Source organism: Lynx canadensis, chromosome A2 (genome assembly GCF_007474595.2).
Source record: "Lynx canadensis isolate LIC74 chromosome A2, mLynCan4.pri.v2, whole genome shotgun sequence".
NCBI lineage: Eukaryota > Metazoa > Chordata > Mammalia > Carnivora > Felidae > Lynx > Lynx canadensis.
Window position 1 is genome coordinate 118055928 of NC_044304.2, and position 15663 is coordinate 118071590.

Genomic DNA, 15663 nt, shown 5'->3' on the forward strand with positions numbered 1-15663 from the left:
CCTCTCTCTCTGCTTCTCCTTTGCTTGTGCTGTCTTCCTCTCTCTCTCAGAAATAAATAAACATTAAACATTTTTGAAAAAAATCAAATGGAGTCATTTTGTACATATATATAAACATGCAAGACGTGCAAGCTTGAACATAAAAGAACTTATAAGAAATACAGGATTATGTTGTTTATGTATTTCACTTTAGTCTGAATTTTTTTCTCCTTTTTTAAGTAAAATCGCTCAATGTGAAAAATATATAACATTCTTGAGTAAGGTTAGAAGTTCACATCATGTGATGCTCGGCAAGATAGTAATACCCTTGTCAACCCACTGCCCTGCACAGCAAACAAACTTCTAGTGTTACATCTTTGACAGCCCAAAGAGAGCAAAGGTCACTGCTATGCAAAAGCATTAAAACTGTTGCTTGAAAAGAATTTCATGTCACTAAAGATAAGAATTATTGCAGTGCTTTACAGCGATTGCACGGAAAGCTAGATCGACTTAGTGCATTCCTTTGAAGAAAAACTGACTTTTTTCTTCCTTCCCTCAAAGGCAAACATTTGGGAGATGGGTACTTTAAAAGGGTTTTTGAAAAATACAACTGCTTTTAAGCCAGAACGCTTCTATTTGTGGAAGGGATACCTACATGTGTCTGCTTCTACACCTGCACTGACAAAAGCAAAAACAAAAACAAAAACCCTTCGTGCTTTCGGCAGAAGTTTTGATACGTCCTAAAACACATATACTTAAATTACCACTGTGGATCATCCTCGAGGCTTCGCTCAGTCTTAGGATTTTATAGCTGCCTTTTACAGGACCAGAGTGCTAACATCTAATGACTTCGTCCTCACTTCCTTTCTGAAAAAAGCAAACCAAACCTTCTGCAGCAGCCCGCTCCTGCTTTCCTGTCCAGGTCCGGAAGTCAGGCCTCTGTTTCCTTTCCGCGTGTCATGGTAGGAAGGACTCGGGAAAGCTACTTCCTGAACACACACTTCCTGTCCACCCTGCCTCTGACAGCTGGCAAGAGTGATGTATGAATGTATCAGAGAAGGGAAGGTGACCCTCAACTATAGCTCTGTGCAGGATACGGGATGATATGGCAGACCTTGCCCCAGCTGACATGTGGCTACGAGGAGGTGTAAAAGTCTTGATAAGAAGGCATCCCCTCTCTTCTTTCCGTGTAAAATAATTGCTGGTTTATCAAAGCTAACCTCATGCTTGCCCTCCAGATATGGTTTATCTCCTGCTATTTGGAAATAACAACCCGCAAAAAAAAAAAAAGAAAAAAAAAAGTCGCCCATATCATGTGATCTTGTACACAGCATGTGTGGTTATTTTTCCCGGCTCAGTCATAATTAGTACCTGGGGCCATGTGCCAAGTGGAAATGGATAAGGGGAATATCCTTCCTAGCCTTCTAGGCCATCAGTGTCCTTTTCCAATTTTTAAACCGCTGTCACCGGACTCTGGCATTTCTTACCCAATTCATTTGCTTTCTGTGTTAATCATATGCAATGAAGATATGCATGGCCAACATTTAAACAGGCTGCAGATCAATTAGCGGTCTTAAGTTTATCTGATTTTTATCAAAGAAGACAGAGCTGCGGGTCGATTGTCAGAGCCTGTGTCAAGTTGACCTTTTCAGAGATGTCTACATTGCCAGTCCCCTGGGCAACTTGTTGTCCCCTGTTGGTCTCTGAATGGCAGAAGTCTGTTCTGCTCAAGCACAAAGTATACACAGATGTCTATATTACATTCTTATAGGTTTGACAGCAACTGCATGTTGTATCTATAAACTGTCCTTTAGCAGTGACACTTCCTCAATGATGATAAGCTAATTTATGCAACTAAATCTCCTTTGTGCAGAAATGAAAGCTAATTGAGTCATTACAAAGTAATTCAGGAAGGAATACCTTGTATAAATTGGCTTACTTTATAAATCCTTCTCAAGTGGTTTTCATGCATCCTAAATGGGACTAAGCAGCTTATCCGCCCTAAGATACCCAGATCGAAGCAGCCAACTTCGGGGCAGTTGGGTAAACCCTCTTTAGAGCTGTAAGAAAAGTGACGAAAGGGAAAGTGAACAAAACCAAAAGAAGCTTCCCAAGAAGCTTCACGATTCAGTACCTGTGGCGGGGAGAGCACTGTCCTGACTCGTCTTCCTTTGGTCCTCCACGTTTGCGGGAGCACTGTCCTCTTCCTCTTCTGTAAGCAAACAACAGAAATGGCACGCTGAAGGGTTTCCTCAGAAATAACAAGACAGTACTCACCCCATTTTACGAGCAAAACTGAAAGTTCACGACGCATAAATATTCCTCCTCAAAGAATGAAACCGCTCAACATTCACATTCCTTTGTCAATAATCTAAAGCTGAACAAACAAACCTCTAGCTAGTTGCACATAGCGACCTTACCAGTTGGCTTGATAAAATTTAAGATACGTGCTGATGCCTCACATATTTTGTTTCGCATACTGGAAAGTCCTCTGGAACACTCTTAAACCCAGATCAGCCCTGAAATCCAGTAAAGTAACACCCAGCCCTATATGGACAGACCACATTATACCGAGGCAGGATAAAACCCCAGTCCCTAAACCATCAGTAGAACACAGGGAAAATGTGTGATACAAAATACAGTTAACCTATAAGTCATTTATTGAGTATCAGACCCTTCATGTTTTCTCCCTTGATCTTCATGGGAGAATACCAAACGGATCCTCCCCCTTCAGGACAATTCCCCCCAAATCATACTGTGGATCTACTATGTGTCATAGACCATAGCAGATGTTAAGATTTCACAGATAAATAGTTTTAAATCCTCATTTTACAGAGGAGTAAACTGAGGTTCAAAAAGCTAAAGACACTGCCACTGTTTATTATTCCAACTCAGGCCTGTGATCATAATGTCCATGTGCTTTATCCTGCATATATTCTGGGCCTTACCTTTGTTATTCCCACCCTTTCCTATCACATTCGTTCCCCCGCTTATAGGAAGAAAGAGGAGAAGACTAAATGAGAAGAGTTCTAAACAGAGTCAATAGACTTTAATTATTTTACATTAAAGAAACATTTATTATATGACCACTTTCCTCACCTAAGGATTTATATACACTTTAGAGATATTTAAGGCGGGATGTATGAACAAAATGGCATGCCCAAGAAAAACTGTGTTCAAAAGAATCATAATTTCAAGAAAAATAAAAAACATTAAAGTATGCAAAATAGGTAAACACAGCCATTATGGCTATTAAATAATCCATTGAGTATTAACTACCTGTAAGAGACAGCTTCTACCAGGGAGGCAAAGAGAGTAGGAAACTTCTGCCCTCAGGAAGCTGAGAGCCTACAGGGCACAGAAGACAGTAGTACCTGAAGGAAAATGGGATGAGGGACATGAAACCTGACACGTGAGACACGAGGAACTGAAGGGACACAGACTAGAAAACCACCCAAGTGGGGAATACCACGAAGGCTCTGAGGGATGGAGAAAATTTGAATGGAGAGAGATGGGGAGGAGGAAATTTCTAGACAGAGGGAGAGTCATAAGCAAAACAACAAAGCTCAGTACTATCCATTTGGCTAAAGAACGCAGTACTCAAAGGGGAAGAACAGGATGGGAGAGAAGGCTAGTAGTTTGGGCCAGCTGTTGAAGGGCCATGAACATTGGCCATGGACTTTAGACCTTGATTTGGTAGGCAGTAAGAGCCCCCGAAGACTTTTGAGCAGAGAAAGGGCAGAACTAACACTATGCTTGTGGAATGGTCATCTGGTCCCATTGTCCCAGAGAGCCTGAAGGAGGGCATGGGGGGAGAGAGACCACTTAGAGTCTGGCTAAAGGGGAAGGAAGTCCTAACTGAAGGACAGAGGAAATGCAAGGAGCCGGTTATGAGAGGAAAAGGAACTAGAATCGATAAGCTTTGTGCCTGCCTGGATGTGGAGGGCTAAGGGAAGAAGAGCAACCAAGGATGACACAAGTTGTGAGCTTAGTCGGCAGAGAAATGGGAACACACCATTCCTAAGAAAAGAATAGCCAAGATAAGCTATTTTGCCAAGGGAACACGGGAGCCGCGTGAGAGATTGAAGGTACCGGTGGGGCAACCCAGAGGAAACGTCCAGGGGCAACTGGAAGGCTTCGCAAGTTTGCATCTACAGGGGAGTAGATGCAAAGTTAGGAGGCTCATGCAAATGTTAAAGTGGTGACTCAGAAAATTCACCATTTAACTCAGGCTTGAGGGTTACTGTACTTCTAAAACAAACCTACAACTGCTTTGAATTTCTGCAACTCAACAAAATAAGGAGCGCTCCAAAAGAAGGGAACAGCTGGAAATATTTGGCACTTTATACACATTAAGTTGACCGCAGTGTCGGCAATTTAATATGAGTCAGTCAGAGAGCAGTTAATACATGGAAGAACTAATAAAAAAAAAAATCAAATACCAAATCCTGTCTCTTTTCTCTTCAACAACAGTTATCTTACTTATGCCAAACCTCAAGGCCTCCTGATTGTAAATGGTTTATTAGGGTGTTTTCATACACAAGTTTTACAGACATTTGGCCCAATCGACTTATTTTATAGATGGTTAATTTTTTCAAAGGAGAAGGAGAAAACTTTACTTATTTGTCATACTTTCTCTTTCCTCAGTGCTCCCTCTCCTCCAAGCTGGTCACAAATCAGACAGTTGAGTAAAGTCAAAAGTCGTGAAGGGCTCTTGACCTCAAGTCAAAAGCCTTAAGCACAACAATATAGGAAGCACTTCTTTCTTAAGACGACATTATGGGAGGGGCGCCTGGGTGGCTCAGTCCTTTGAGTGTCCCACTTGGGCTCAGGTCATGATCTCGCTCGAGCCCCACGTTGGGCTCTGTGCTGACAGCTCAGAGCCTGGAGCCTGCTTCAGGTTCTGTGTCTCCCTCTCTCTCTGCCCCTTCCCTGCTCATTCTCTGTCTCTCTCTCTCAAAATAAATAAACGTTAAAAAAAAGATTTAAGAAGACATCATGGGATACAGACTTACCATCCAAAGTTAGGGTCAAGCTATCACAAAAACTAATTACAGAAATTAAGTGGAAAATTCTGCTCTTGGCAAAGTAAACAATGAACTTAGAATAGTTTATTACTGTGACTGTATTATTTTATTAAAATTTAAGTGCTATAAATGTGCACAATGTATTCTTAAATTATCAGAATAATGCTATTAAAATATTTACTTAAGTATCAATATTTACTGAGAAGTATCCAAATTCAATGTGAGATGCTGAACAAGTAGTATTTTAGAGGAGGACATACTCATTTAAAAAACTTCTTTTCTCCATTTTAAACCGAGTAATGATATTTTTAGGTCAAAGCTTCTGCATTTCATACATCAGTTTTCCTTAACGATGTTCAAACAACTCATTTTATCTTGGGCTAACAATACAAACAGCTTCCATACAAAAGAAAACAAAATAAAATTTGGTGTGTGTGTGTGTGTGTGTGTGTGTGTGTGTGTTTTAATCTTAGGGAGAGAAACTCAGACTGAAATCTTGAACAGAATCTGATACAGAGGAGATGTTCAATAAATATGCAGTGAACAAACAGATTCAAAATCATGAAAATAAATCCTACTATGCTCATTTATTAACAGAGAAAAACTCTCCACACCACTCAAAAACTATATAAGGACAAATGAAAATTCTAGGCAATAATTACCTCCTCAATATATTAGAAATATATACACATGTTGTTTTATTTAGGTTTATTATTAAACATATTTTATTTTGGTGTTGAGTCACAAATGTCATTATACAATACTAATTAATACCTCAAATAGCCAATGTTTGTGGGGTTAATATATTCCACTCAACATTTTAATAACAGTAAACAAAAACAGCTCAGCTATGCGGTAAAATCCATCAAACCACACAGATGGTTATAAGGTTTTCATTATGTGGTTTCCATAGCAATCATATTGCAAATCTGGAAGCTTCTTGCAAATAAGCAGCTTGTATTTACATGCCTCTCAGCTGCAGCACAAAACTCTGCAACATGTGACGCTATTATTCCAATCACACATTGTTAGCAGAATCATCAGAAGATTTTGTTGATCAGACAAGATGAAAATAACAGTAAACTCACTGCAGAAGATAATTCAAACACAGTTGTACATTCACTAAACTAATCAGCGAGTATCAGACATGTTCTGGTAGTCACCAGAAGGTTTTAACATGATAGCCCGGTCAAAAATACGGAAGTTCCAGGAGCAGTCAGAACCCAAAAGCCTGAACTCCATTCTCGCTCCCCTTTTCAGCAGATACTTGGTCTTCCGTCCGAGTTGAGCAGAGAAAGGGAGAAGAGCAGAGAACGGGGTCCTCCCAAATCTTTTTAGGATGACTACCATTTGCCTACGTGGGAGAAGTCAAGACCTTTTTTGTCCCCTGCTAGATTAATCAATTTAATTTACAAATTGATCCAGTTCCATAACAGATGGATTATTACCCTAATAAGAATCACGAATCTGTCTAGCTATGCAGTTTGTACAAAATGGCTATTTCTTCCTTACTAACGTTCTTTGTTTTAAGGACAAAACAACCAAAAGAGAAAAGCTATAAGCAAATGACAAAGACAGCTGACATTGCTTGAAAAAGGTTGAGGACAATTTGTTGGCACCAAAATAGGGTGTGTGATGTTCACATCAGGGCTGAAAACTGATCTTATCACATCTTCCAGGGAGAGGAGGACAACATCAGAAAACCTTCGACTCACACACAATGATTACCTTTCTCACTAAGCATCTTCAGAAAACGGCTCTGCCGGGGCGCCTGGGTGGCGCAGTCGGTTAAGCTTCCGACTTCAGCCAGGTCACGATCTCGCGGTCCGTGAGTTCGAGCCCCGCGTCAGGCTCTGGGCTGATGGCTCAGAGCCTGGAGCCTGTTTCCAATTCTGTGTCTCCCTCTCTCTCTGCCCCTCCCCCATTCATGCTCTGTCTCTCTCAGTCCCAAAAATAAATAAACGTTGAAAAAAAAATAAAAAAAAAAAAAAAAAAAGAAAACGGCTCTGCCGAACTACAATGTATTTTCAAGACCTAAAACACAGAATCAAAAGCTATGCTCTGAAATAAAGATTGGGTGTAGATTTCTATCTGCCCTGGCTTCATTTGATTACAAAACTATACATTTGTCTCAAGAAAAGTTAACATTTATTGCTTGAATGTTCATGCTGTATGCATTTATATCCCTTATGTAACTAAATCCTCGTAACCGTTGTATGAGGTGATAACAGGTATTTTTACCATCATGTTATGGACGCAGAAATGGAATTTACAAAGCTTGAGTAACCTGTCCGAGTTCACACGTGCAATTAGAGCAGGGATTGAAACTGCAGCAAATGCCAGTTCTTTTCACCTTCTATTCAGCTCATAGATGGTTTTCTAAAATTTCATGTGCATACCAGCTGTCTGTTGGACCCGGAAAACATTTCCACATGAGTGCGCAGATTCTGCTCTACCATAGCATTGTATGCGAAGGACACCTTTATTTTTTATTTTTTTCTATGTTTACTTTTGAGGGGGAGAAAGAGAGAGAGAGAGGGAGAGAGAAAGAGAGACAGACAGAGAGGGAGAGAGAGAGAGGACCCTAAGCAGGCTCTACACTGTAAGCACAGAGCCCAATGCGGGGCTCGAACTCCTAAACCGTGAGATCATGACCTCAGCCAAAGTCTCAGTCACCCCGCAAGGACATCTTAAGGTAAGCAATCCTTGCAAGCGAGGATTTTTTTTTATTATTTTTTTTAATGTTTATTTATTTTTGAGATAGAGAGAGACAGAGCATGAACGGGGGAGGGGCAGAGAGAGGGAGACACAGAATCTGAAACAGGCTCCAGGCTCTGAGCTGTCAGCACAGAGCCCGACGCAGGGCTCGAACTCACGGACCGTGAGATCATGACCTGAGCCGAAGTCGGACGCTTAACCGACTGAGCCACCCAGGCGCCCCGCAAGCAAGGATTTAGAAACAGAATTTCAAGCTGGGATGCCCCCAACCCACATCTCCTTTCCGTGCTCCCAGCCCTCCTTCCCCACCTCTGATGTGCACACCCTCAAGTGCCCTGAAGCCAGCACGTGCCACTTCGTACTCTGGAAAGGTCTCTACTGTGACTCATTATTGCAAAAATATGTCAACTATTTTATTATGAAATAACATTTCATAATTTTTTTCTAGGCCAGCCAGCTTTTCTTTCTTCACTGGATTTCCAGAAGGGAAACATGGTCAAATGCAGACAGCACATGGCAAGTCTTTTTACAAACAAAGATGTTTGCCTCCATTCCAGAGCAACAAACTATCCTGCACATTTCTCCAAGGGTTCTGGCTCCAGGGCATTGCAAGCAATATGTCCCTGGCTGGGAGAAGATGGGACAGATGTAACGAGGGGAATGAAGACACCTGGCTAGCCCCAGCACTACAGTGTGAAAGAGGGAGAGTGCAGGAGGTTCACACAAACGGCACCTGAGCCCCTCTTCGCTCTCCGGACCCGGGGCAAAGCTCGGAAGCTGGCAGTAGGTAAAAGCAGAAAAGCAGGGGTCAGAGGGCTACGGGCAAGGGAATTCAAACCAAAACAAGGAGGAAAAGTGAGTTCCCTAGGGGCCTATACTGGTAAGTTAAAATATGACACTTCTGTAGGATTTTTCCATCTAATAGACTGACATATATTTTACAGACTGGCATATATCTCATATACTTTTTTAAAGATAGAAATGTCTCGGGGCGCCTGGGTGGCGCAGTCGGTTAAGCGTCCGACTTCAGCCAGGTCACGATCTCGCGGTCCGTGAGTTCGAGCCCCGCGTCAGGCTCTGGGCTGATGGCTCGGAGCCTGGAGCCTGTTTCCGATTCTGTGTCTCCCTGTGTCTCTGCCCCTCCCCCGTTCATGCTCTGTCTCTCTCTGTCCCAAAAATAAATAAAAACGTTGAAAAAAAAAAATTAAAAAAAATAAATAAATAAATAAAGATAGAAATGTCTGCCTTTTAGTATTATATGAACTTCAAAATGAACACAAAGATAAAGATGGCTGAAATGGCATATTTAGAGTCATGTTTACTCTCCTGGAAATTAGGCAAACTGGGGCCTACCGTTAAAGTTCTAGTTACTCGGGTGCCTGGGTGGCTCAGTCGGTTAAGCATTTGACTCAGTTTCGGCTCAGGTCACGATCTCATGGTTGTGGGATGGAGGCCTGCGTCGGGCTCTGTGCTGAGCACGCAGCCTGCTTAAGATTCTCTCCCTCTGCCCCACCTCTGCTCATTCTCTCTTTCTCTGTCTCTCTCTCTCAAAAAATAATAATAATAATAATAATAAAATGTCAACAAAAAGTTCTAGTTACTCCTGTGACCTCGAGACTGTAATTCTCATCTCAGTAAAGTACAAAGAATAATGTCTACCCTTCAGCACTCTGAACAGGATTGGGGCAGGGTAATGACACGATCGGATTTCCAGGGGGAAAAAATACCCAATTAGCCTGCAGTATCAGGGTCATTATCTTAGAAACTAGGTGTTTTGCAACCACTTATGAATTTGGCAACCAAGAAGGTTAATATGATATAAAAGGCAACAAAATAAGCAGTAGTTATTCAATCATACCATCTAATTTTCAACCTTGACATTTTATTCTTACAGGGTTTGATAGTTGCCCCTCAAAAGCAAAAATAAGCGCCCTAAGATCATAGTACATCTCTGCACTATATTAAAGCTAATCATTTATACACAAACCTGAAAATGCAAAAATAATAAATTTTCACAGACATTAAGCTTGCCAGCATCAAGGTTGGGATCTTGGGGACAACCTCAAATTCAAGCAAGAATTTCATTTGGCAGAATCTGGACAAAATCTTAGGGAAAGAAACCTTAGCTATAATCTAGTTCAACTTCCTTCTTTCATTAACGGGGTCCTGAATGACTGACTGGGCCAAGGTCACGAAACTTGCGCTCTGCTCTTCTCTCCCTGCACTGCCTTCTATGCAACGTGTACTGCGGACATTTCTGGAAAAGTCTCTGCTGCTCCAGAGGTCCTTCTCTCTTCAGGAGCAGTCTCACACAGACTTGATCACCCACAGGCAACTATGGTAAGCAAAGTATGTCGGTTAAAAATAAGGTCTGAACGGGCCAGATCCTGTCAGTCAGAAGGGACTTTGAGTCAGGAGAAGGCTTTACTCCCAAGGAGTACCAGGCACAAGGGAACAATGAAACGTGGCTCTTCCCTGTCCCAGGGCATATTCTACTCACGCGTCCCACGATAGAAAATTCTCCTAACCATTCCGTAAAGCTCAAACTCGTAGCTTTTTAATTAACATCTATCATAAGTTCTGCGATATTAAAATTCTTTTAACCCAAGAAAGTCAAATTAAATTGTTTCTCAAGTACAGTAACCTCGATCTGGCTGTGGACTTCTGGTACAGTTATAGTTTGCCACTAAAAATAGTTCTGGTTTTTAATTTAGATTAACCTTTTTTATTATTCTTGCCACAAAAGCAGTATCTGTTCATTGCTGGCAGTCAGACAATAGGAATAAGCAAGCGTGTGTGTGTGTGTGTGTGTGTGTGTGTGTGTGTGTGTATATACATTTTTTAAATCATCCAAGACTGATCCATAACCACTATTAACATCTTCTCCTAGACCACCTCTACTCAGTTTCTGAGTAATAAGAATATCCAAATATATACATACTTCATTATTAGGAAATATATACATTATTTCATATGAAATATATACATATATATAAGAATCATCCATTCCTTCCAAATGTATTTGCATTTTATTATAAACTATTCTGAGTTCCTTTTTAGAAAGTAAAATATTTCCTCTCAACGTAGATGGTGGTTTAAATTTTATTCCGTAGAAAATACCATCTAATGATAAACAGGGTAGTGTTGAGATCGTTTCATGGTAACTTGGCTGTTTTATATGGATCTACAACTGTCTACTATAACCTTAGAAAAAAGCAGACGGAACCAGAACTCAGCTGTTAGAGGCGTTGGCTCTGTTTCCTGTTTGCTTACGCAAACACACTCATCCTCTTCTCGTGAGGTGCACCTTCACCTCATTTTCAAGAGCCTGGGAAAGAAAGAGCACGGGAACATAAGGGGAACCATCACCCACTGGACTGATCGGTTCCACATCCCTTCTAACAGCAGTGGTTTCGAGACCCTTTTGGGAGGTGGAGAGTCTATGAGGCCAAAACTATTTTCGTAATAAAATGAAGACATTTGCCTTGTTCGTTGTGTTAACATTTGCACTGATGCTGCGGAGCATGATGGGTAAACGGCGGACACCTCAGCATAAATCAAGGCAATGGCACCAAGCTGTCACTGTCTCTTCACTGCTTTGCACTAGCATTAAAAACAAACAAGCCAGTTTCACCGAAGAATGTCCGCGGGGAAGCAGTACAAATTATTATTTTCATGTAATATCAACCCTGAGAACACGTCCATTTAATATTCTGTGTGACAAAATCAGAAGAATGCATGAAGCACTCGTGCTGCATTTCTAGATGTGCAAAAGATTGAGTGGCAAGCTGAATGAGCTTTTTTTCATGGGACACCATTTTTACTTGAATGAATGAGTGACAGACAAACTGCGGTTACTCAGACTTGGGAATCTGGCAGATATTTTCTCAAACATGAACTAAGTGAGCTTGTTATTTCAAAGAAAACAACTGACAGCTATTGCCACAAAAAATTTAAGCTTTCAAGCAAAAATTAGCATTTTAGAAACTTAGATCTGCCACCGTGAGCTTGACCGCTCCCCAGTATTGAAAGACTTTTCTAATGAGATTGGTGGTGATATTAATGAATCCTACAGGTTTTAACTGTATCATCATTTCACCAATATTTGGAAGTTCTGCATACAGTGAAGCAATACTTTCCAAATGACCAATGCATGATGTTACAAAACACGCCTGGGAAGAGATCCAGTCAAAGTATAAGACAGACCCGTGAATTTTAATGTAACAAAGTACAGAAAGTTCATTGATACGGTTTTGGATTCCACCTTGCAACTAACCTTTAACTTGTCCAGTTTGGGTACAGTTATCAAAGAAGAACATATAGCTCCTACGACTATTAAAACCCTTGCCTTTTCCTACTATATACCTGTGTGAGGCTGGGTTTCTCCATATGCTAACTAGACTTAAACCAAACAACATATCTCAACACAGTGAATGCGGAAGCAGATTTGAGAGTCTACATGTATTCTTTTAAATTAGACATTCAAGAGATCTGTCAAAATGTAAACCGTGTCACTCTTTTCACTGATATTTTGGGAAACTATAGCTATTCTTTCCTAAAAATATCTTATGTTCACTGGTAATAGGTTTATCATTGAGATTTTTAAACTCATTGATAAACATTTTTAATATTTCTCAGTTTTTTTTTTTTTTAACATTTTCAACGTTTATTTATTTTTGGGACAGAGAGAGACAGAGCATGAACGGGGGAGGGGCAGAGAGAGAGAGGGAGACACAGAATCGGAAACAGGCTCCAGGCTCCGAGCCATCAGCCCAGAGCCCGACGCGGGGCTCGAACTCACGGACCGCGAGATCGTGACCTGGCTGAAGTCGGACGCTTAACCGACTGCGCCACCCAGGCGCCCCAATATTTCTCAGTTTTAATTTCCAATATAGTAAATATGGAGAGGTGGAACCCACATAAATCAAGCGTTTTGGGGTCCTCAATACTTTTTAAAATTGTAAAGGGCTCCTGAGACCAGAAAGTTTGGGAATCACTGCCCTATGTTTTCTTTTCTTTTCTTTTTTACGTGTTTGCTTAAATTCCAATTAACATACCATGTGATATTAGTTTCAGGTGTACAATATAGTGATTCAATACTTCCATACTACACGTGGTGCTCATCATAACAAGTGCACTCCTTAATCCCCATCACCTATTTAACCAATCCCCCACCCCACCTTCTGGGAACCATCAGTTTGTTCTCTATAGCTAAGAGTCTGTTTCTTGGCTTGCGCCCCACCCCCCCCCACTCTCTCTGTTTTCCTTTTACTCATTTGTTTTGTTTCTTAAATTCCACCTATGAGTGAAATCATATGGTATTTGTCTTTCTCTGACTGACTTATTTCACTTAGCATTATACTCTCTAGTTTCATCTATGTCATTTTAGTTAAATATCTAAACGTTGTTGATCCACAACATGAGAAAAACTGATAGCCTGGTAACCCAGAACACTATCTGATAATTATTTTATATTCCCAAAGCACACAATCTCAGGATTGAATCTCATTACACTGTTGACTCATATTGAGCTGTTGACCAAAATCCCTAGGTGTTCTTTCCATTTGCAGTGAAGCCAAGTCTTTCCTTTCTCGTACTTGTGCAACAAGATTTTTGGAGCAAGTGTGATCCCCTATTATATTTCATCTTGTTAGATTTGATCCATGACTTCAGTCTGTTGAGAGCATGGCCTGTACATCTTCATCTAGGCATCAATGAATACAACGGTATGACAATATTGAGAATTAAGCTCTAAGACATTCACAAAATAAATTAACCAGCACCCTTTGGGCACAGCTGTATAGTCAGTTATCCAACGGTCTTTACACCCATAAAAATTTCATGACAATCTTGGCCAAATGCCTCACTTACTTAAGTCTAGTGATATGTCTGTCATTTCCCTGAATACATGCTGGGTTCTGGTAATCATTATTTCATCTTCTAGATAGCACAGAAGACTCTGTTTGATGCCTTAGAGTCCACTTCAAAGTTCCTAAACTTTGCAGTGGTTTGCAGAATCCATCCAGAGTGGATAATGTGGCGCTCCTCCCAGAAGCCCTCTTCAGGCCTGACGCAGCCGTCCTCCAGTTGCTGGGACTCAGACTGCTGCTGGCTCACAGCTGTGTCCCCCACTAGGAACTGTCCTCAGCTACAGGGAGCTGCCTCACTCAAGATTACACCCCTCCCAGAGGACAGCCTGGAGCCAGTGACGAGCTGATGTAGGAACATAAAGACACGCCCCCTTCGCCTCAACAACAACCTTGAAGAAGCATCCCAGACCCAGAGCTCCCCAAGAGTTTGGCTGAGGCCTCAGTCACAGCTGTGTCGTAGACCAGTTTCTCCTGCCCGATTCTGCCTTCCTTGCTTTCACACGACGGTATCTCCCAAGACCACTCACCAGTAAGTCTTGTACATACAACTGTCTCAGAGTCTGTTTCAGGAAACCCAACTTCGGATACTGCAACCTTCTACCCATTTTGAAGAGCTCACCATTTAATTGCTAGACTCCATACTTCTGGCATCTCTCTCTTCCTGCATGTTTCCTTTAAAATCAGTGACAGTAATTCAATGATTTCATTTGCAAGTTGTCTTCTGAGGTACACTTAAGGAAACCAGAGGCAAACTTAACTCCTATTCATGTTTGAGACATGGCTCAAATGTCCCCCAATTAGAGTGTTTTCCCCAAACCCCTCCAGGCAGCTGGGCGCTCCCCCTTGGTGATCTCCCAGCCTCAGTACAGGCCTCCATTATCACTGCTCTCATAAAGCACTACAAACATTTGTCTACTCGTCTCCTTTTCCTCCGACTGTGAACTCTCCAATCCTTTTCCTCTGTGAACTCTCCAACCAGGCCTAACAGAGGGGCTGGGACAAAAAAATATCTTCCATGAACGTTTGATGAATGAAAATCAAATGGATTTTGGTTAGCTGGGTATTCTATTAGAATCTCTTTGCCCGTCCTGGGCTTTTGTTACCTCCTACCAATCTTATCAGGGGGATAATTCTTGACAGAAAAGGAACAAATAAAATAGAAACTGATTGTTTTCTTGGAATTACTGCCCTCCCCCAAATTTCAAAAACAAACAAAACCACATAGCAATTATGTGCACCTTTTGTTGCACTTAGCATAATTTACAAACGTCAGTTCTTTTCATATTTCCTTTGGTTATTTGGCCATTTCAGTGCTTAATCTAGGACCCTGTAAAAGTTGTATTAATTGGATAGATTATAATAGCACAAAGATACTGATGGATTTTAGTTCCTCTCCCTATTTTCCTCATTGGGATCACTTGGAATTAAATGGTATTTTAAAATACTCATTCGCCTTTAATACCATACATTCGTGTCTCTTCTTTCTCTGACTTCTCTGAAATCTACCTTCCTAAAGTCTGCAAATGTCTGGCTGATGGCCAATTTTTTCCTTGTTGGATGCTAAGGTGACCACTGCTTTTGTCTAATTTTTTCCACAATTAAATCTGGATATGGCAGCAGTTTCCCTGTTTCCTATATCCTTTGGCCTCCTTCATTGTTTCATATGCTACTCTACGTTCAAACTGTACCATGGGGCGCCTGGGTGGCGCAGTCGGTTAAGCGTCCGACTTCAGCCAGGTCACGATCTCGCGGTCCGTGAGTTCGAGCCCCGCGTCAGGCTCTGGGCTGATGGCTCGGAGCCTGGAGCCTGTTTCCGATTCTGTGTCTCCCTCTCTCTCTGCCCCTCCCCCGTTCATGCTCTGTCTCTCTCTGTCCCTAAAATAAACGTTGAAAAAAAAAAAAAAACAAACAAACTATACCTGAAGAAGGAACAAGATGCAATGGTAATGCCTGCTGATCGCTTTTCCTCCGTCTCCAGATTCTTAGCGTCAGTTCCTCGTAGTTGAAGATTCCTCGTTGCTAAATACTAAAAACCCCAAGTGGGGTGCCTGGGGGCTCAGTCGGTTAAG

At 41.4% G+C, this 15663-nt stretch overlaps 1 protein-coding gene across 2 annotated transcripts in view; it reads right to left on the reverse strand.

Annotated features, from left to right (window-relative positions):
• SKAP2 (src kinase associated phosphoprotein 2) overlaps nt 1-15663 on the reverse strand; it is a 184856-nt gene that overhangs the window by 20616 nt on the left and 148577 nt on the right. For both annotated transcript variants that reach the window (XM_030308134.2, XM_030308135.1), the window contains exon 10: nt 2114-2191. In XM_030308134.2, the coding sequence (XP_030163994.1) occupies nt 2114-2191 (78 nt within the window). The remainder of the gene's footprint in view (nt 1-2113; nt 2192-15663) is intronic.